General features: G+C 41.8%; 3 protein-coding genes and 2 pseudogenes across 5 annotated transcripts in view; all 5 read left to right on the top strand.

Annotated features, from left to right (window-relative positions):
- Positions 1-20,059, top strand: part of LOC122439810 (protocadherin alpha-C2) — a 183,427-nt gene that overhangs the window by 20,122 nt on the left and 143,246 nt on the right. Inside the window, exon 2 of one of the 3 annotated variants that reach the window (XM_043465278.1) lies at positions 773-878. The exons of the other annotated variants lie outside the window; for them this stretch is intronic. Coding sequence (XP_043321213.1) covers positions 773-859 — 87 coding nt within the window. The 3' untranslated portion in view covers positions 860-878. Of the gene's footprint in view, positions 1-772; positions 879-20,059 lie in introns of those variants that run through there. 3 annotated transcript variants of the gene reach the window in all.
- Positions 1-20,059, top strand: part of LOC122439814 (protocadherin alpha-3-like) — a 159,354-nt gene that overhangs the window by 26,303 nt on the left and 112,992 nt on the right.
- The window catches only part of LOC122439811 (protocadherin alpha-6-like), a 132,164-nt gene continuing 112,974 nt past the window's right edge, over positions 870-20,059 (top strand). Inside the window, 2 exon segments of the mRNA XM_043465280.1 lie at positions 870-3,239; positions 3,241-3,362. Of these exon segments, the coding sequence (XP_043321215.1) occupies positions 921-3,239; positions 3,241-3,312 (2,391 nt within the window). The 5' untranslated portion in view covers positions 870-920 and the 3' untranslated portion in view covers positions 3,313-3,362.
- LOC122439812 overlaps positions 5,732-20,059 on the top strand; it is a 127,321-nt pseudogene continuing 112,993 nt past the window's right edge.
- Positions 13,922-20,059, top strand: part of LOC122439813 — a 119,124-nt pseudogene continuing 112,986 nt past the window's right edge.

The following is a 20,059-nucleotide window of genomic DNA, read 5'->3' as shown; positions in this document are numbered from 1 at the left end:
TTGTAATAAAATTATTTTCTGGGAGTTATCAGCATGTATAGGTAAAAATGATTATCACAACCATTGAAAAGAGGAAGGAAGATGTGAATTGGGGAATACCTTCAACAAAAGTCTTGTTTGAAATGTTGGAAGTGGATAAGAGCACTTTAATGAAGGCATGTAAGAGCTTGAAGTAGAAAGAAAAGGATAACGTCATTAAAGCACAATAGGTAGAAATTCCACAAGATTTTGCAGTGATGGAGATGTATGCAAAGGAAAACGTTTTGAGGGGGAGACCTAATAGAAGCTGTAGAGAAATTAAGAAATGCTGTAAAGATTATGTTCCCAAATTTTCATCCTCCATTATTAAATAAAGGAAACATTATTAGGAGCAGTTGATGTTCATTGAACAAAGGAAGAATGAACTTTGATCATCTATAAGGTCTTTAAAATTTGGGTAAAATTTGTTAATTTAAAATCACACTCTTTTATCAGAGCAAAATATAATAGCATATCTTGTGACAGAAATATATGCACATGTTTCTTCTCTACACAAAATATGGAGGATAATTTGCACTTCTAATTCCCACTTAAACTTGCTAAACTGGTTGATACAGTTTTTACATTACTAGAAGAAAAGTTGTTTCACTGTGAATATTCTGAACCCTTACTCTAAACTAATAAGACAGATGAGATATTTACAAACATGAGGAGATATACTATAAAAGTAAGGTAAAAGACATATATATATGTATAATATATATAGCATGAATTCATTTCTTACCCTTTGGAGCCGCATGATGTCGCTGTCTACCATGAATACACAAGCTGCTATTCAAGTCCATTTCCTCCCTTTATTGCATCCTTCCAAGAGTGCTGAATGATGGCAGTCGCAGAAGAACTGAATTAACAGACTCGGGATCATACAATATTTCATCTTAATGCCTAGACAAGATTTCCTGATGGAAATAAACCAGCAAGTATTTGAAATGGTTATTACGCTTGAAGGTCGACTGAGATCCTGGTGTTTGCTGCTCTCGCTTCTGCTTCTTGCAGCCTGGGAAGCAGGGAGCGGCCAGGTCCACTACTCGGTACCGGAGGAGGCCAAACACGGCACCTTCGTGGGCCGCATCGCCCAGGACCTGGGACTGGAGTTGGCGGAGCTGGTGCCCCGCCTGTTCCGGGTGGCGTCCAAAGGCCGCGGGGACCTTCTGGAAGTAAATCTGCAGAATGGCATTTTGTTTGTGAATTCTCGGATCGACCGAGAGGAGCTGTGCGGGCGGAGCGCGGAGTGCAGCATCCACCTGGAGGTGATCGTGGACCGGCCGCTGCAGGTGTTCCATGTGGAGGTGGAGGTGAAGGACATTAACGACAACCCGCCTGTGTTCCCGGTAAAGGAACAAAGAGTGTTGATTTACGAATCTAGGCTGCCAGATTCTTTGTTTCCACTAGAGGGCGCATCGGATGCAGATGTGGGGTCAAATTCTATCTTAACCTACAGACTCACTTCCAACGAGAATTTCGCGCTGGATGTGAAAACAAACAGCGATGACAGTACACAAATTGGGCTCGTGTTAAGGAAATCCTTGGACAGAGAGGAAGTGCCCGAACATAACTTACTCCTCATGGCCACTGACCAAGGCAAACCTGAGCTCACTGGCACTGTTCAGCTGCTGATCACCGTACTGGATGTGAATGACAATGCTCCCAGTTTTGGACAATCTGAATATGAAGTAAAAATATTTGAAAACTCAGATAACGGAACAATAGTTATCCGAGTGAATGCTTCTGATAGGGATGAAGGAGCGAACGGGGAGATAGCATATTCTTTTAATAGTCTTGTTCCAGCCACTATTAGTAACCAGTTTAGAATAGATGCGAATACTGGAGAAATAGTTATTCAAGGGAACTTAGATTTTGAAAATATGAATTTATACAAAATCCGTATTGAAGCGACTGACAAAGGCCACCCTCCCATGGCTGGTCATTGCACTGTTTTAGTGAAAGTCTTGGATAAAAATGATAATGTCCCTCAGATTGCATTGACTTCCTTATCCTTGCCCGTCAGAGAGGATGCTCAATTCGGTACTGTCATAGCCCTAATTAGAGTGTCCGATCTCGACTCAGGTCCCAATGGGCAGGTGACCTGCTCTCTGACGCCCTATGTTCCTTTCAAACTGGTGTCCACCTTCAAGAATTACTATTCACTAGTGCTGGACAGCACCTTGGACCGAGAAAACGTGGCGAACTATGAGGTAGTGGTGACAGCGAGGGACGGGGGCTCGCCTTCGCTGTCGGCCATGGCCAGCGTGTCCGTGGAGGTGGCCGACGTGAACGACAACGCGCCCGCGTTCCCGCAGCCCGGGTACACGGTGTTCGTCAAGGAGAACAACCCGCCCGGCTGCCACATCTTCACCGTGTCGGCGCGAGACTCAGACGCGCAGGAGAACGCGCTGGTGTCCTACTCGCTGGTGGAGCGGCGGGTGGGCGAGCGCGCGCTGTCGAGCTACGTGTCGGTGCACGCGGAGAGCGGCAAGGTGTACGCGCTGCAGCCGCTGGACCACGAGGAGCTGGAGCTGCTGCAGTTCCAGGTGAGCGCGCGCGACGCGGGCGTGCCGCCCCTGGGCAGCAACGTGACGCTGCAGGTGTTCGTGCTGGACGAGAACGACAACGCGCCTGCGCTGCTGCCGCCCGGGCCAGGCGGAGGACCCAGCGCGGTGAGCCAGGTGGTGTCGAGGTCGGTGGACGCGGGCCACGTGGTGGCGAAGGTGCGCGCGGTGGACGCGGACTCGGGCTACAACGCGTGGCTGTCGTACGAGCTGCAGCCGGCGGCGGGTGGCGCGCGCAGCCCGTTCCGCGTGGGGCTGTACAGCGGCGAGATCAGCACGACGCGCGCCCTGGACGAGGCGGACGCGCCGCGCCAGCGCCTGCTGGTGCTGGTGAAGGACCACGGCGAGCCGGCGCTGACGGCCACGGCCACCGTGCTGCTGTCGCTGGAGGACAGCGGCCAGGCGCCCAAGGCCTCTTCGCGGGCGTTGTCTGGTGCAGCTGGCGCAGAGACGGCGTTAGTGGATGTGAACGTGTACCTGATCGTCGCCATCTGCGCGGTGTCCAGCCTGTTGGTGCTCACGCTGCTGCTGTACACGGCGCTGCGGTGCTCGGCGCCGCCCAGCGAGGGCGCGTGCGGGCCGGTGAAGCCCAGGCTGGTGTGCTCCAGCGCGGTGGGGAGCTGGTCTTACTCGCAGGAGAGGCGACAGAGGGTGTGCTCTGGGGAGGGGCCGCCCAAGACCGACCTCATGGCCTTCAGCCCCAGCCTACCAGCCTGTCCAGTAGTGGCGGATATGGGCGAGCATCAGGATTTAAAGGATGATGGTCTTTCCAAAGTAAGCCTGAATTTTCATAATTACCAGTTGATTTTTTAAAATGTTTTCATTATTTTCCTTGGGTTTATGTTTAAACTTTCCTATTTCAACAAAGTGAGTAATTTTGCATTATATACATGTTTTTTTTCTTCGTTAATTATTATAATCTCTTTGGTTTTTTAAACTTGAGTAGAGTGGAATCAGACATTATTAAAACATCATTCTACACGTCAAGATTTTTGTCTCAAAACTCAAAATTTCCTTAGATAACCAATTGTGATACATTTAAAAAATGCATTGGTAGTATTTTTCCTTATTAATTTTGTAGACTTTGATAATTTTGCATTTGAACTTCAGGAGAGTTATTTCACACTCATTTTAATTGATATATTATTTCAACATCACTTTATTATAGTTTTATCCTTCAGCTTCCTTCTTCCTTCCTTTCCTTCTTCTTTCTCTCTTTTCTTTGATGCTTCTGCTTAGCCAACACTGTCGATTATCCACTTTGTTTAATGACTGTCTTCATCATATCTTAAATCTATATTCCTTTTTGGGCTTGGTGATTCCAAGAGTCCAAGAATCTGTAGTGCTTATTTACTGTTGTCCTTTTAAATGATTTAGAGACAAAGTACATAATGATAGTTATTCCAATAACTAATATTCTTCTTTTTAAAAATTATTTATTTATTGCTTTGCTGGATATTCATTACTGTGTGGGGTTTTCTCTAGTTTTGGGGAGCAAGGGCTACTCTCTAGCTGTGGAGCATGGGCTTCTCATTGTAAAGGCTTCTCTTGTTGCAGATCACAGGTTCTAGAGCTGGTGGGCTCAGTATTTGCAGCTCCTGAACTCTAGTGCACAGGCTCAATAGTTGTGGTTCATGGGCTTAGTTGCTCTGGGCATGTGGGATCTTCCTGGATCAGGGATTGAACCCATGTCTCCTGCATTAGCAGGCAGATTCTTTACCTTTGAGCCTCCAGTGAGGCCCAGAATACTTCTGATTGGGATGAAAAAGTAAATGGGGAAATTTCACACTCTTTCAACTACCATGTAGCACCCATGTTATTGCTCGGCTTATCAGGGATCCAAATATTTGACAATAATTCAATAGAATGTGGACTTTGACCAAGTAAATTCATGTAACATGTGCATTGAGTTCTCAGACACTGAAAACCCCATATTTATGTTTGACTTTTATTTGGTGGGCTCCTTTTCATAGGGAGTTTATTTCTTCTAATTTAATGCTTTCATTATTTATTCTGTATTATGATTTAAAGTATTCATTTCTCTACATGCAAGAAATAGATAGTAGTGTTAATTTTTGTAAGTTTTGAAAATGATGCTGTGCCAAGAATCATTGAGTTAGCAAGACCCAGCCCCTGGCTTCAAGAAGTTGGTAGAAAAATAAAGATATCTGTCATACATAAATATTATCATCATAGAAGGCTGAATATTATAACAGGTACAAGAAATGTAAATTACTGTGAGTGGATTGAACAGAAATAACTGCCTATTTTTCTATTTGAAGAAACCCTTCAAGAGGTATGATACTTTTAGCGGTTTGTAAATGGAAAAGTTTCCTTTGAGAGAATACTGAGTATAATAGGTATTCTTGGGAACAGAGGAACTTAAAGAAATGAGTACATACAAAATCCCAAATGTACCTGGACACAGAGAATAGTTTGTTTTGGTTAAAACATGGTTCCCATAGGAAAGAGTATGTGATAAAGCAGGAAAAGTAATGTGAGAAAAAGTTCTTGGGTAATTTGAGCACTTCACTAAGAAATTTTGACTCACCTCTCATTATTTGAAAGGTATAAAAAATGTGAATCAATAGGAATAAAAGGTGTTTTTCACTAAGATGACTGCCAGGATTAAGAGAAGGATAAAGGAGTTGTGACAAGATGACACAATAAGAAGCTATTGCAATAATTCAGGACAGCAACAATATTTAAAACCCATTTAGGTACATGTAAAACTTGGAGAGCATTAGAATACAGATGTTAATTATTTTATTTGCATTGGGAACATAGGAGTGAAATATTTTTAAAAAAACCCTCACTCTGTTAAGTAGAAGTAAAAAGGATAAAACACCCCAAGCTTGATTAAAGTCTGCTTTCTTAAGTAAAGAATGTGAATTATTTCCTCATATTCCTTGCTCCCCCAAACAAATAACCTTTCTAAGTTTTTATTCCATTAGATTCTTGAGATCCTGGGTCCCTAGAGAGACCAGGAATTTTCTTAAAAGAAACAGAAGAAAAATGAATTTTCTGAACTGTGAACTAAGGATTTTAAAATTTACTATTGCTAACATAATTCAATTTGTAACTAATTTTTTTATCCTAATTTTAAATGTTTTGTAAAGAACATATTTTCAAGGCATAAGGAACCACAATTATGGTCATATTAAATATTAGGCACATAAATCTCCTAATAAAGCCTTAAACAAGCATGAGAAATATGGTCCTACACTTGAAGAAAAATAAAGAAAAATTCAGAAGTTGAAATAAAACCTCGTGTCCTAATAATACAAAGCTGATTTTTTTAAAATTCGTACTTACTATTTGGGCCACATGATGTCGCTCTTTACTGTGAAATTCTCTCAAGTGAGAATTAAGTCACATTGGAAAGAGTCTCCACTCTGTTCGGAGGTTGAACAATGGCGAACACATCATGAAAATAAAGAAGGGATAAGAAGATTCCTCTAAATTTTGGAACAAGATACACTGGAAGAAAATCCCAATAATTTGAGATGTACTCAATTCTAGGTGACTTGGGGAACCGGCATCTATTGCTATTTTTTATAATTCTCTCGATCTGGAAGACAGCAAGCGGCCAGGTCCACTACTCTGTCCTGGAGGAGGCCAAACACGGCACCTTCGTGGGCCGCATCGCCCAGGACCTGGGACTGGAGCTGGAGGAGCTGGTGCCGCGCCTGTTCCGGGTGGCGTCCAAGGACCTCGGGGACCTTCTGGAGGTAAATCTGCAGAATGGCATTTTGTTCGTGAATTCTCGGATCGACCGGGAGGAGCTGTGCGGGCGGAGGGCAGAGTGCAGTATCCACCTGGAGGTGATCGTGGACCGGCCGCTGCAGGTGTTCCATGTGGAGGTGGAGGTGAAGGACATTAACGACAACCCGCCTGTGTTCCAGGGGACACAAAAGAATCTGTTTATCGCTGAATCCAGGCCGCTTGACTCTCGGTTTCCACTAGAGGGCGCCTCCGACGCAGATATCGGGGAGAACGCTCTGTTGACTTACAGGCTGAGCTCCAGTGAGTATTTCTCTCTGGACGTACCAACCACCGACCAACAGGTAAAACCTCTCAGTCTTGTATTACGCAAACCTTTAGACAGGGAAGAATCTCCGGAACTTCATTTAGTGCTCACGGCCACTGACAGAGGCAAACCTGAGCTGACTGGCACCGTTCAGTTACTCATCAACGTGCTAGACGCCAATGACAACGCTCCAGTTTTTGATAGAACACTCTATGCTGTGAAATTAGCAGAAAACGTCCCTAATGGGACGCTGGTAATTAAACTTAACGCCTCAGATTTAGACGAAGGCTTGAATGCGGATATTATTTACTCATTCTCTAGTGACGCTTCTCCTGATATAAAATGTAAATTCTACATAGACCCTGTAAGTGGGGAAGTTACAGTTACAGGACACATCGATTTTGAAGAAAGAAAAACCTACAAAATCCGAGTAGAGGCGACTGATAAAGGCTCCCTACCCCTGAATGGTCACTGTACAGTTCTTGTGGAAGTTTTGGACGCTAATGACAATCCTCCAGTGTTGACTGTCACTTCCCTGTCCCTTCCTATCTCAGAGAATGCTCAGCCAGGCACAGTCATCACCTTGATTAACGTGTCTGACCGAGATTCTGGAGCAAATGGACAGGTGACCTGTTCTCTGACGCCACATGTCCCCTTCAAGCTTGTGTCCACCTTCAAGAATTACTATTCGCTGGTCCTAGACAGTGCCTTGGATCGTGAGAACGTAGCGAACTATGAAGTAGTGGTGACAGCGAGGGACGGGGGCTCGCCTTCGCTGTCGGCCATGGCCAGCGTGTCCGTGGAGGTGGCCGACGTGAACGACAACGCGCCCGCGTTCCCGCAGCCCGAGTACACCGTGTTCGTGAAGGAGAACAACCCGCCCGGCTGCCACATCTTCACCGTGTCGGCGCGGGACGCGGACGCGCAGGAGAACGCGCTGGTGTCCTACTCGCTGGTGGAGCGGCGGGTGGGCGAGCGCGCGCTGTCGAGCTACGTGTCGGTGCACGCGGAGAGCGGCAAGGTGTACGCGCTGCAGCCGCTAGACCACGAGGAGCTGGAGCTGCTGCAGTTCCAGGTGAGCGCGCGCGACGCGGGCGTGCCGCCCCTGGGCAGCAACGTGACGCTGCAGGTGTTCGTGCTGGACGAGAACGACAACGCGCCTGCGCTGCTGCCGCCCGGGCCAGGCGGAGGACCCAGCGCGGTGAGCCAGGTGGTGTCGAGGTCCGTGGACGCGGGCCACGTGGTGGCGAAGGTGCGCGCGGTGGACGCGGACTCGGGCTACAACGCGTGGCTGTCGTACGAGCTGCAGCCGGCGGCGGGTGGCGCGCGGATCCCGTTCCGCGTGGGGCTGTACAGCGGCGAGATCAGCACGACGCGCGCCCTGGACGAGGCGGACGCGCCGCGCCAGCGCCTGCTGGTGCTGGTGAAGGACCACGGCGAGCCGGCGCTGACGGCCACGGCCACCGTGCTGCTGTCGCTGGAGGACAGCGGCCAGGCGCCCAAGGCCTCTTCGCGGGCGTTGTCTGGTGCAGCTGGCGCAGAGACGGCGTTAGTGGATGTGAACGTGTACCTGATCGTCGCCATCTGCGCGGTGTCCAGCCTGTTGGTGCTCACGCTGCTGCTGTACACGGCGCTGCGGTGCTCGGCGCCGCCCAGCGAGGGCGCGTGCGGGCCGGTGAAGCCCAGGCTGGTGTGCTCCAGCGCGGCGGGGAGCTGGTCTTACTCGCAGGAGAGGCGGCAGAGGGTGTGCTCTGGGGAGGGGCCGCCCAAGACCGACCTCATGGCCTTCAGCCCCAGTCTGCCTCCATTCCCAGGTGCTGAAGCCATAGGCAAACAGCAAGACTTAAATGTTGATCATTGCACGGAAGTAAGTCTATTTATGTTTACATTATAATTATTTACAGTGAAATATCATAATTACTTTAAAAGTATTTCATATATTTTCTTTTTAAAATATATTGCAAATTTCACAGTTCCTTATACAAACATTATTTTGGTTTATAAATATCTACAATTAATTGTTAGTTTCCCCAGATTTATAGAAATAGTTGTTGTATAACATTCCCCATAAGGTGTAAAAGATGATAATTTTATATACGTGTATATAGTGTATTTAGTTGCAATTTCTCAGTGCTATCCGACATTATTAACTATTTCCCCAAGTTGGATTTCTGGTCAAATTAAAATTATCCTTCGATGAATTTCTTATTGGATATGATTTTATCCTTTGTAATACCTCACTTTATGAACACTAAGAACTTCCAGTGTATATGTATTCCTCCACGTAGCATTTATTTTCATGATTACGTATTGTGTATACTATTTAACCTTCACATTGTATGTTTTGATAATATTGAAGTATTGTTTGGTGATTAGTTTTAATTTACTCACTTAAGATCAGAGTCCATACATTTCATTTCATTTTCTTCTCTTTCTTACTGTTGTTATATAGATATACAGATATATCTACAACTTTAACTGTACTATTTTCAACCCGGGTCTCCCATATTTGGGGTTATTCTTTACTGTCTGAGCCACCAGGGGAGCCCGTATTTATATAGAGTTTCTCTGTTGGTATATTAAGCAGTTTAGTTATGCTGTTTTTCAGTTGCTAAGTTATGTGCAACTCTGCAACCTCATGAATTGCAGCATACCAGGCTTCCGTGTCCTTCATTATCTCTGGGAGTTTATTCTAACTCATGTCCATTGAGTCAGTGATGCTATCCAACTATCTCATACTTTCTTGTCCCTTTCTCCTCTTGCCCTCAATCTTTCCCAGCATCAGGGTCTTTTCTAATGAGTCAGCTCTTTGGCTCTTTGCATCAGGTGCCCAAATATTGGAGCTTCAACATATCAGTCCTTCCAATGAATATTCAGGGTTTATTTCCTTTAGGATTGACTGGTTTGATCTCCTTGCTGTCTAAGGGATTCTCAAGAGTCTTCTCTAGCACCACAATTCAAAAGCATCAATTCTTCCACATTCAACCTTTTTCATGGTCCAACTCTCACATGCATACATGACTACTGAGAAAACCATAGCTTTGAGTACCTGGGCCTTTGTTGGCAAAGTGACATCTTTGCTTTTTAATACACTGTCTAGGTTTGTAATAGCTTTCCTTCCAAGGAGCAAGTGTCTTTTAGTTTAATGGCTGCAGTCACCATTCACAGTGATTTTGGAGCCCAAGAAAATAAAATCTGTCACTATTTCCACATGACTATTTGCCATGAGGTGATGGAACAGGACGCCATGACCTAAGTTTTTTGAATGTTGAGTTTTAAGCCAGCCTTTTCACTCTCCACTTTCACCCTCATCAAGAGGCTCTTTAGTTCCTCTTCACTTTCTGTCATTAGTGTCATCTAAATCTGAGTTTAAAGAGTAATAATTTCTTCTCAAAATTTAAATGTTTTCATCCTATATTTATTATAGACCAGAAATTATAAAAATAGGTAATAAAAAAGGAATAATAAAAATAGGAACTATCAGGTTATTCCTTGGAGGTCCAATGTTTAGAACTCAGTGATTTCACTACTGGAGACCCAAGTTTGTAAATCCCTAATAGGGGGAATAAGATTCTGCAAACTACTCAGCCAAACAAAGAAAAAAACCCCAAACAGAAAATACACAAAAAACTCACAATACAATATCCTCTCAATACAATATCAAATAGATCATTTTACTATTTCAAGATATATACTTTATTATCAGATAATTTTTGTCATGTCAATCATTTAATATGTTTTGAGGATGTAAGTATAGTGAATAATTGCTTTTAGACTGATAAAAATCTACTTAATTCTAATTATTAATATTGAATAAAGTACTATCAGCCCTTAGTAGATGAGTTGGAGTAGTGCGGGAAAATATTTCTCATTGATTTTTATTTTATATGTGACTTAGAAAAATATTGTGAATAGAAGAAGTATGTATGAATGCCATTCTTGGTGACCCACTGGTAAATTTATAAATTTTCATTACATAGAATATGCAGATGTTAGGACCCATTAATTCAAGTAAAGATTTTTAGTGTTATAGAGTAAAATTTTGAAAGTCCAAGGAAGTTTATTAGTTTGCCATTTCATGTTTTCATTTTTTTGCTTGTTCTTGTCTTTTTAAAATATTTTTTCTTATAACTCTTTGACCTGCCTTGATGTTAATCAGACAGTCATAGATTTTGAGCATTTTCTTTTGGAGAAAATAGTGTCATTTAATGGAATAGAACGAAAGGTTTCTGGTATTCTCAATTCTTATAATTTGTTATTAACATATTTCTTCATCTTATTATCAGTTACAGTCAGCAATGTAATTTGTGATCTCATCTTATTTCCTTTGATCAATTGTAAGTAATCTGAAATCAGTGTTATTTTGCAGTTTATTTTATATTTCTTAAAATGCCATCACTGCCTATAGTTGATTATTAAAAGTACATGACATAAAAAGAATAACTTTAATTTTAGTCTTCAATGTAAATGGCTGTGTATTGTTATATATGCTTATTTTTATTGTACTGCTTGAATCAAATATGGAGTTTTAACTTTGTGAACGTGATAGTACTCTTAGATTTCCTATTCCATGCTTATCTGATTCTCAGGTATAACTTTAATCCCTCAATTCTCCTCCTGTTTATTTTTTAAAAATTCCTTAATTAGAAACAAAGACTGTTTCCACCACCTACCATTTACGTGACAACTCTTATAATTTCAATCACTTTAGTTCTGTGTTCCTCCAACTCTCTAACTGGTATTTGAATTTCAATTTGGAAGTATGCCTATCACAAAGAGGGAGTCAAAATCTACATCTGTATTTTAATACTTTTCACTATTTTATCAATGCAAAGCTTTTAGCTATTAAATATTTCTTAAACTGAAAGGCACCAGAGCTCAGTTATTAAATACTGTGAACCCTGAAGCATCCTGTATCAAAATTTCATCTCTATAAATTTTTCTTCATATAATGTTTGTTAAAACATCTGTTATTTCAATTCCTTGGCTTCACATCCTATGAAAGATGAATGAGTTCTATTGCATAGAATTTTTGTATCAAATAAGTAAATATTTATAAATTTGCTTATAAAACTATGGCAAGTACTGTGTGCATAAGAAAATTTAATTACTATTATTCAAAAGAGTACAAGGAGTTCATATTTGGAAATGGAGAAACTAAAATCTTTGAAAGTCATTATGACCTTCCATATTACTCTTATGTAAAAATCATCTTTTGTGAAGTTATTTTCAGATTAACCTAGAATGTCTCAATGCTTTGAATTCTTTGGGGTTAGAATAAAAAATTCATCGAGGGACTTCCCTGGTGGTCCAGTGGCTGAGACTCTGCACTCTCAGTGCAGGGGTTCCGGAGTTCAATCCCTGGCTAGGGAACTACATGCCATATGCCACAACTAAGATCCAGCAAAGTCAAATAAAACAAATAAATATATTAAAAAAAAAATTCATCGAAAAGTCAGTTGTTATGGGTTTTGGAAACTCTAATTAGCACTCTGGGTATAGAAAATCTTTTTGGATCTAGAAAGTTATTTAGATAAAACCTCCTTAGGGAAAGTCTAGACTATCTTGTGTGGACAGTGATGTATTTTTCCATGTTTATAAGTTGCATCAAATCAGAAGTCTGAGAACATGTTTGAAATCTTTGTTCTTTTCCATTAGTAGTGTTTCCTTTTCCTTAAAAAGAAATACACAATATGTCTTATTGATGATTTAAAAATTAGTAGTACTTACTTCCTGCTAAGGAAGTAAGCCACATATATAGAGTGTTATAGAATAACTTTTAAAATATAGCTATTTATCTTCATTAAATATTAATAGATCTTTAGAGGATTCCAAGACCATGTCAGCATGCTAAAAACAACTGAATTATGAAAACCCAGCCTCTAATTTTGAAAAGCTTGAGATAAAAAACACATGAGTCATACAACTTAAAAGAAGATATTAAAAAAGCTATAAAAGTGGGGCTACAGTTGAAAGAAAATCATTCCTTGTTTGCATTTTTAAAGGAACACTTGGAAGGGTCATGGTGTTTTCAAATGAGTAAATTTCCCCTGAACACTTCTGTGAAGGAGAAAATTAGGCAAACTTGAAGACACCCACAAGTTTCAATTGACTGGAAACATGGAATAATCCATTTTGATGAAAACATGTGGTTCACATAAAATAAAGGCCAAAAAGTGATATGAAAATATCTCTTGATTTTGAGTACTAGACTAAGTCACTTTGAGTAGTAGATTAAGAAATTTGGATTCTTCAGAAGTTAGTTGGGAGCTAGCAAAAGATTTTAAACAAAGAAGTCAACATTGTATTTCAAAAGTTTGGATGGAAAGAAAATCTAGGAAGCTACTTCAATAATCAAGGATAACAGCATTAGGTAAAAATGTTTCTTAGGTTGCTGTAGGAATATGAAAGAAAAGAAAGATATATAGAAGCATCAGTGGCACCATAAACTATATAATTTTGCTTCTACCAATTAAATTTTTAAAAAATTTTATATTGGAGTATATTTGACTTATGCCTTTACTCTTGAGAAGCACTAAAATCTAGATGTGAGTAATCTATTTGCTGTTTGAAATGAGAGTAGAATTCACAAGTGAACTTTCCTTGTTAAGTAGATACTAAGAAGGAAGAATCCCAAGCATATCTTCAAAACTGGAAACTGGCCTAAGTACTAAAGATGAACAATAATGAAATTAAATATATATTATGAAAAGACATAATATAAACTATAGTGGGGATTTTTAAATAAGATATTCATAAATACTAAGGCTTGGAAAAATTGAACTATATAGATATAGGCACGCAACACATTTCTGGAAACAAGTTATATAATCTCTAATAAAAATATAGAATAGTATCTTGGTACACAATATAGTAAAGCAAATTCTGGTCTTATTTTACATACATTCAATTCATAAAATTACTTAAGAAAATACCCAGTATTAACTGCTCAATTTCCTAAATTATTTTTTCAGACATGAGAGAGTGGCTTTCTCATCGGTAGGGTTTCCTAGAGACCCTGGAAATAATCACCAAAATCTTATAGCCAAAACCCTAAATCTATAAATGTGGAAGATCCTGAATTACAGGATGAAAGAATCTTCCACTTTAAAATTCCTGGTTGTTTGATCATTTTTATTGTTACTTCATTTCTGTGATTATTTTAAAATTGTGTGGAATGTTTTCCCAGGTGACAAAAGTTCACAATTTTGGTTTATACTAAACTTTTAGAGGTACTTAGTTTGCTAGAATGCCTCCAACAAGACACAAATAGTGTTCTCTATTTCATTAAGGATTAAGAAAAAATTCAGAGAAGGAAGTAAAATTTCTCAGGATAAGGTAAAATGTTTAGCCATGGAGTATGTACTTACTTTTTGGGCCACGTGATGTCACTCTCCGCCGAGAAATTCTCTGATTCAAGGCGCCAGCCATCTTTGAGGCTTAGGAAAGATACTCGAGTCTTTTATAGTTTCCTAGTGCAGAACAATGACGAACACAGCAGGATGGAACTGACGGAATCAGAAGATTTACCTTAATATTGAGACATTTTTCACTAAGAAGAAATAAGCTCGACTATTTGAAATGCTGTGCGCAAGTCAAGGCAACCAAGGGAAGCGGAATCTACTACTACTGTTTGTCACCCTCCTAGCCTGGGAGACAGGGAGTGGCCAGGTTCGTTATTCAGTTATGGAGGAGGCCAAACACGGCACCTTCGTGGGCCACATCGCCCAGGACCTAAGGCTGGAGCTGCAAGAGCTAGTGCCCCGCTTGTTCCAGTTGGATTCCAAAGGTCTTGGGGACCTTCTGGAGGTAAATCTGCAGAATGGCATTTTGTTTGTGAATTCTCGGATCGACCGGGAGGAGCTCTGCGGGCGGAGGGCAGAGTGCAGTATCCACCTGGAGGTGATCGTGGACCGGCCGCTGCAGGTGTTCCATGTGGAGGTGGAGGTGAAGGACATTAACGACAACCCGCCTGTGTTCCAGGGGACACAAAAGAATCTGTTTATCGCTGAATCCAGGCCGCTTGACTCTCGGTTTCCACTAGAGGGCGCCTCCGACGCAGATATCGGGGAGAACGCTCTGTTGACTTACAGGCTGAGCTCCAGTGAGTATTTCTCTCTGGACGTACCAACCACCGACCAACAGGTAAAACCTCTCAGTCTTGTATTACGCAAACCTTTAGACAGGGAAGAATCTCCGGAACTTCATTTAGTGCTCACGGCCACTGACAGAGGCAAACCTGAGCTGACTGGCACCGTTCAGTTACTCATCAACGTGCTAGACGCCAATGACAACGCTCCAGTTTTTGATAGAACACTCTATGCTGTGAAATTAGCAGAAAACGTCCCTAATGGGACGCTGGTAATTAAACTTAACGCCTCAGATTTAGACGAAGGCTTGAATGCGGATATTATTTACTCATTCTCTAGTGACGCTTCTCCTGATATAAAATGTAAATTCTACATAGACCCTGTAAGTGGGGAAGTTACAGTTACAGGACACATCGATTTTGAAGAAAGAAAAACCTACAAAATCCGAGTAGAGGCGACTGATAAAGGCTCCCTACCCCTGAATGGTCACTGTACAGTTCTTGTGGAAGTTTTGGACGCTAATGATAATGCTCCTAAGTTGACTATCAAAACTCTCTGGCTCCCCGTCAAAGAGGACGCTCAGCTGGGGACAATCATCGCCCTGATCAGTGTGATTGACGGAGATGAAGGTGAAAATGGACAGGTGACCTGTTCTCTGACACCTCATGTCCCCTTCAAGCTAGTGTCCACCTTCAAGAATTACTATTCGCTGGTCCTGGATAGTGCCTTGGATCGTGAGAGCGTAGCGAACTATGAAGTAGTGGTCACCGCGAGGGATGGGGGCTCGCCTTCGCTATCGGCCACCGCCAGCGTGTCCGTGGAGGTGGCCGACGTGAACGACAACGCGCCCGCGTTCGCGCAGCCCGAGTACACGGTGTTCGTCAAGGAGAACAACCCGCCCGGCTGCCACATCTTCACCGTGTCGGCGCGGGACGCGGACGCGCAGGAGAACGCGCTGGTGTCCTACTCGCTGGTGGAGCGGCGGGTGGGCGAGCGCGCGCTGTCGAGCTACGTGTCGGTGCACGCGGAGAGCGGCAAGGTGTACGCGCTGCAGCCGCTGGACCACGAGGAGCTGGAGCTGCTGCAGTTCCAGGTGAGCGCGCGCGACGCGGGCGTGCCGCCCCTGGGCAGCAACGTGACGCTGCAGGTGTTCGTGCTGGACGAGAACGACAACGCGCCTGCGCTGCTGCCGCCCGGGCCAGGCGGAGGACCCAGCGCGGTGAGCCAGGTGGTGTCGAGGTCGGTGGACGCGGGCCACGTGGTGGCGAAGGTGCGCGCGGTGGACGCGGACTCGGGCTACAACGCGTGGCTGTCGTACGAGCTGCAGCCGGCGGCGGGTGGCGCGCGCAGCCCGTTCCGCGTGGGGCTGTACAGCGGCGAGATCAGCACGACGCGCGCCCTGGACGAGGCGGACGCGCCGCGCCAGCGCCTGCTGGTGCTGGTGAAGGACCACGGCGAGCCGGCGCTGACGGCCACGGCCACCGTGCTGCTGTCGCTGGAGGACAGCGGCCAGGCGCCCAAGGCCTCTTCGCGGGCGTTGTCTGGTGCAGCTGGCGCAGAGACGGCGTTAGTGGATGTGAACGTGTACCTGATCGTCGCCATCTGCGCGGTGTCCAGCCTGTTGGTGCTCACGCTGCTGCTGTACACGGCGCTGCGGTGCTCGGCGCCGCCCAGCGAGGGCGCGTGCGGGCCGGTGAAGCCCAGGCTGGTGTGCTCCAGCGCGGTGGGGAGCTGGTCTTACTCGCAGGAGAGGCGGCAGAGGGTGTGCTCTGGGGAGGGGCCGCCCAAGACCGACCTCATGGCCTTCAGCCCCAGCCTACCTCCGTGTCCTGGATCTGTAGCCAATGATCCACAGGCTTCTTTGGACTCTTCTGGTAAGGTGGGTTATTCTAATATTTTATTTGTTCATTGTTGTGTTCCGTCTTGAAAAATATCTTAATTATCTTTTAAGGTATATTAGAATGCTTTTCATCCATTTATCCTAGTTCTGCCAGGATGTTTAAATTTATTTGCAGAACGTGAATACCTTTATTTATTTATTTTAATTTTGAGTTTTTTATATGTACTTCCAATAGAGAATTATTATAAACCATGCATTAAACAGATATTTTTTGAGACTGAATTCATTTTACTTAGAACCTGTTCTGGGAGTCATATTGAATTCCTGATCCATTGTTGCCACCTTAACTGAAAACTATTAGGTGTAAACAAATTTAGTCGTTACTCTTTAAGTAAATGGCAACACCATTCTAAACTAAGCATGGGACTGTAGTCTTAATTCTTTTGTTTTTAAGCAACCCCATAGCAGGTATAGTGAGTGGGCTTCCCTGATGACTCAGAGGGTAAAGCGTCTGTCTGAAATGCTGGAGACCTGGGTTCGATCCCTGGGTCAGGAAGATACTCTGGAGAAGGAAATGGCAACCCACTCCAGGACTCTTGCCTGGAAAATCCCATGGACAGAAGAGCCTGGTAGACTATAGTCCATGGGGTTGCAAAGAGTCGTATGCAACTGAGGGACTTTGCTTTTACTTTACTTTACTATAGCAGGTATATGAGTAACTGTGACCTTGTTAACTTGGTAGTTGTCTACCTTTTTGGAGACATGGTGGTCAGCACTAATTAGTGTCTGTAACTTCAATGAGTAACTTTCTCTATACCTAGAAAAAAGATGCTTTACTTTAGGAATCTCATTTTGAATATAAGTGTTTCAAATATAACTCATTCCCTCTTGTTAAAAAAAATTTTTTTACATTGTCTGACAGTGTAGTTCACAAGAAAATGTTGTTTAAGAATCTTTTCTACCACTTAGAAAATTTCCTGAAATTCATGTTTTATCTGATATTGAAAATACTTCCTGAAAGGTACTCTCTTTCCTCGAGAAGACTTTCTCCTTTTAAATTTTTTTGTTAGTGATATAATAATGCTCAAGCATTAAAAATATATCTACATTCTGCACTTCGAATTCTCTTGAAATTAACTGTATGGAACTTAAGCAGTTTACAAGAGGATTTTTTTTCTTTCAATAGTTCAAAAGACAGAAATCTGTAGATGAGATTGTGCACCTTTAAATTTATTACATGTTAAACTACATTTCCTGGATTGTGGCTTATGAGTTTCAAATTGGTGGTTCTCCACACTCTATCTTTAGTCTGAACATTCGTTTTCTTTTCTAATTTATATTTTAAAAACTTCCTTTATTTTTGCATTGTATTTTTCTAATGCACCTTGTATTTCTACTCGGGGATTTTATTCTTTATTGTGTCAGGTGTTTTACAAGGTATTTCTTAATTAAAGACTCAGCAGAGCAAAATCAGAATGGCTTTGAGAGTAGAGTCACCATATAACCATAAATGTGCTAGTAAAAATCTCTTAAAATAAAACACTTCAGTGCTTTTCTTGTGTCCAAAGAACATATTTGGTATATGCTACAAAGCAATCTACTATTTTCCATTCTATTTATTTCAAAACTTGAGTATTTTCTGAACTCCTGTAATAAAACCTATGTCTATTGGCATAACTCACTTTAAATACAGACTTATACTTCCAGTTATTTCTGTCTGTGCACTTTTTCAGTTTTCATATGCCACATGTATGTGGGTCAAGGTATTTGATTATGTTATATGGATTGAGGGATACTAGAAATGTCATTTGCTTCTCCCCCAAATTCCCACCACTCTTCTAGTATCTTAGATCTAGTATTATTCATTAAGTACTTATTACATCTTCTATAATTATACATTTTATTCTTTATCATTTTTAATTGTATCAATATAATTAGTAATTTGGTCCCTTATACTAATCTTTATTCCCTCCCAGAACGTGGGTTATCATTGTGTGCAAATTTTCAGATCAGTAAACATCTTAGTCATTTATTTTTCAGGCCATCAGGAAGCATGAGCACAGTATAACTCGGGGAACTGGGAAGTTCCAAAAGAGGGCAGAGGCCAGAACAGAGAGGTGAGAGCTTAGAAGACACTTCAGTGTTTTGCCTGCCTAGTAACTAACTACCCCTCTGTTTATCTGTAGATATCATTCTTCACTTTAAGCCAGAATCATGAGACCAGCAATGAAGCCCCCCTATGCCAGTCCCTGAATTGTAGTGTCAAGATAGGGCTAACTACAGTTATGACATTTAGACACTTTTGAGAGTGAAGGGGGCACTATACAGATTTATACAAGATTGTAGACAAACACAGAGGGTATCCAGGCTGACTGGGGTCTGTGGTCAGCCTGTCCTCAAAACTGAACATTCTGGTTCCCAGACATCACCTCAAATTTCTGAAATTATCAGTAAAATTTGTATTTTAACAAGCATTCCAGGTAACTCTTATTCAACTGAAGTTTTAGATGCAATAGCTCTAATGAGTTGCTTGGGAAAGTAAGTTCTTATCAAGACAAGATGTAACTTAACTACACTACTTTTTATTCATTATTGGAGATTTATATTGGGACATTTATGCTATTAATTGGTTCAAAAATGCTCATTAACAGCAATAGAATTTACCTTATATCATTATCTTGTGTTGAGATGATTAATCAATGATAAACTTATTTTTAGACTCCAGATAGTATTGACAGCTCACACTGAACATTGCCATTATGGATGGATAGATGAACTCATTTAAATTTTGATTATGTTTTGTAAGAAAAGTAACTCTTAAAATCAGAATTTGAATAGACTTTGACACTAGAATCATTCTAGAGGAGTATAGGACCATAATATCAGAATTTAGCAGCATACATACATCAGTGAATTAACTGACCCTCATTCCTATAAATTTTCCTATTCATAAATATTCTATTTTCCAGCTCTTAATAACTGTAAGAGTTCAAAATTATTGATTTCTTTTAAAAATAAAAACATATTAAAGAAATTATCCTTTGGATCAGACAAAACTCTTAAGTTTTCCTTTTTGAAAAAGGAGAAACTTCAGGTTTTATCATTAGTGTAGATGTATTAATTGAGAATTTCAGTTACTGAATATTTGATTCCAAGAATTTTGAGATAAAATATTTTTGCCACAGGTGATGAAAAACTATTGAAACAGAAAATTATTAGATAAAGCCAAAACTCTATATTTGGGGTATTTGAAAAAACAAAAATATGACAAAGATGAAATTAGTTGTCTCTGAAAGTAGAAATCAAATTATATTATTTTAAATCATAATTAAGATTTTTTGCTCATGTAAGATGTGTATAAAAACTGAAACTTCCCCCTCTATAACTACTCAATAAAAGCACTTTTCTGTTCCCTTAAAGATAGGAAAACTGCTCAGCCTGTGCAGCAGCAATAGTAAAGGCTTTATAGGGTGACACCATTTTATAGGTAATAATTTTCCCCAAAGAGCCA

Source organism: Cervus canadensis, chromosome 4, assembly GCF_019320065.1.
Source record: "Cervus canadensis isolate Bull #8, Minnesota chromosome 4, ASM1932006v1, whole genome shotgun sequence".
NCBI lineage: Eukaryota > Metazoa > Chordata > Mammalia > Artiodactyla > Cervidae > Cervus > Cervus canadensis.
Note: the sequence above shows the minus strand (reverse complement) of the source record. Positions and strands in the feature narration are given on the sequence as shown.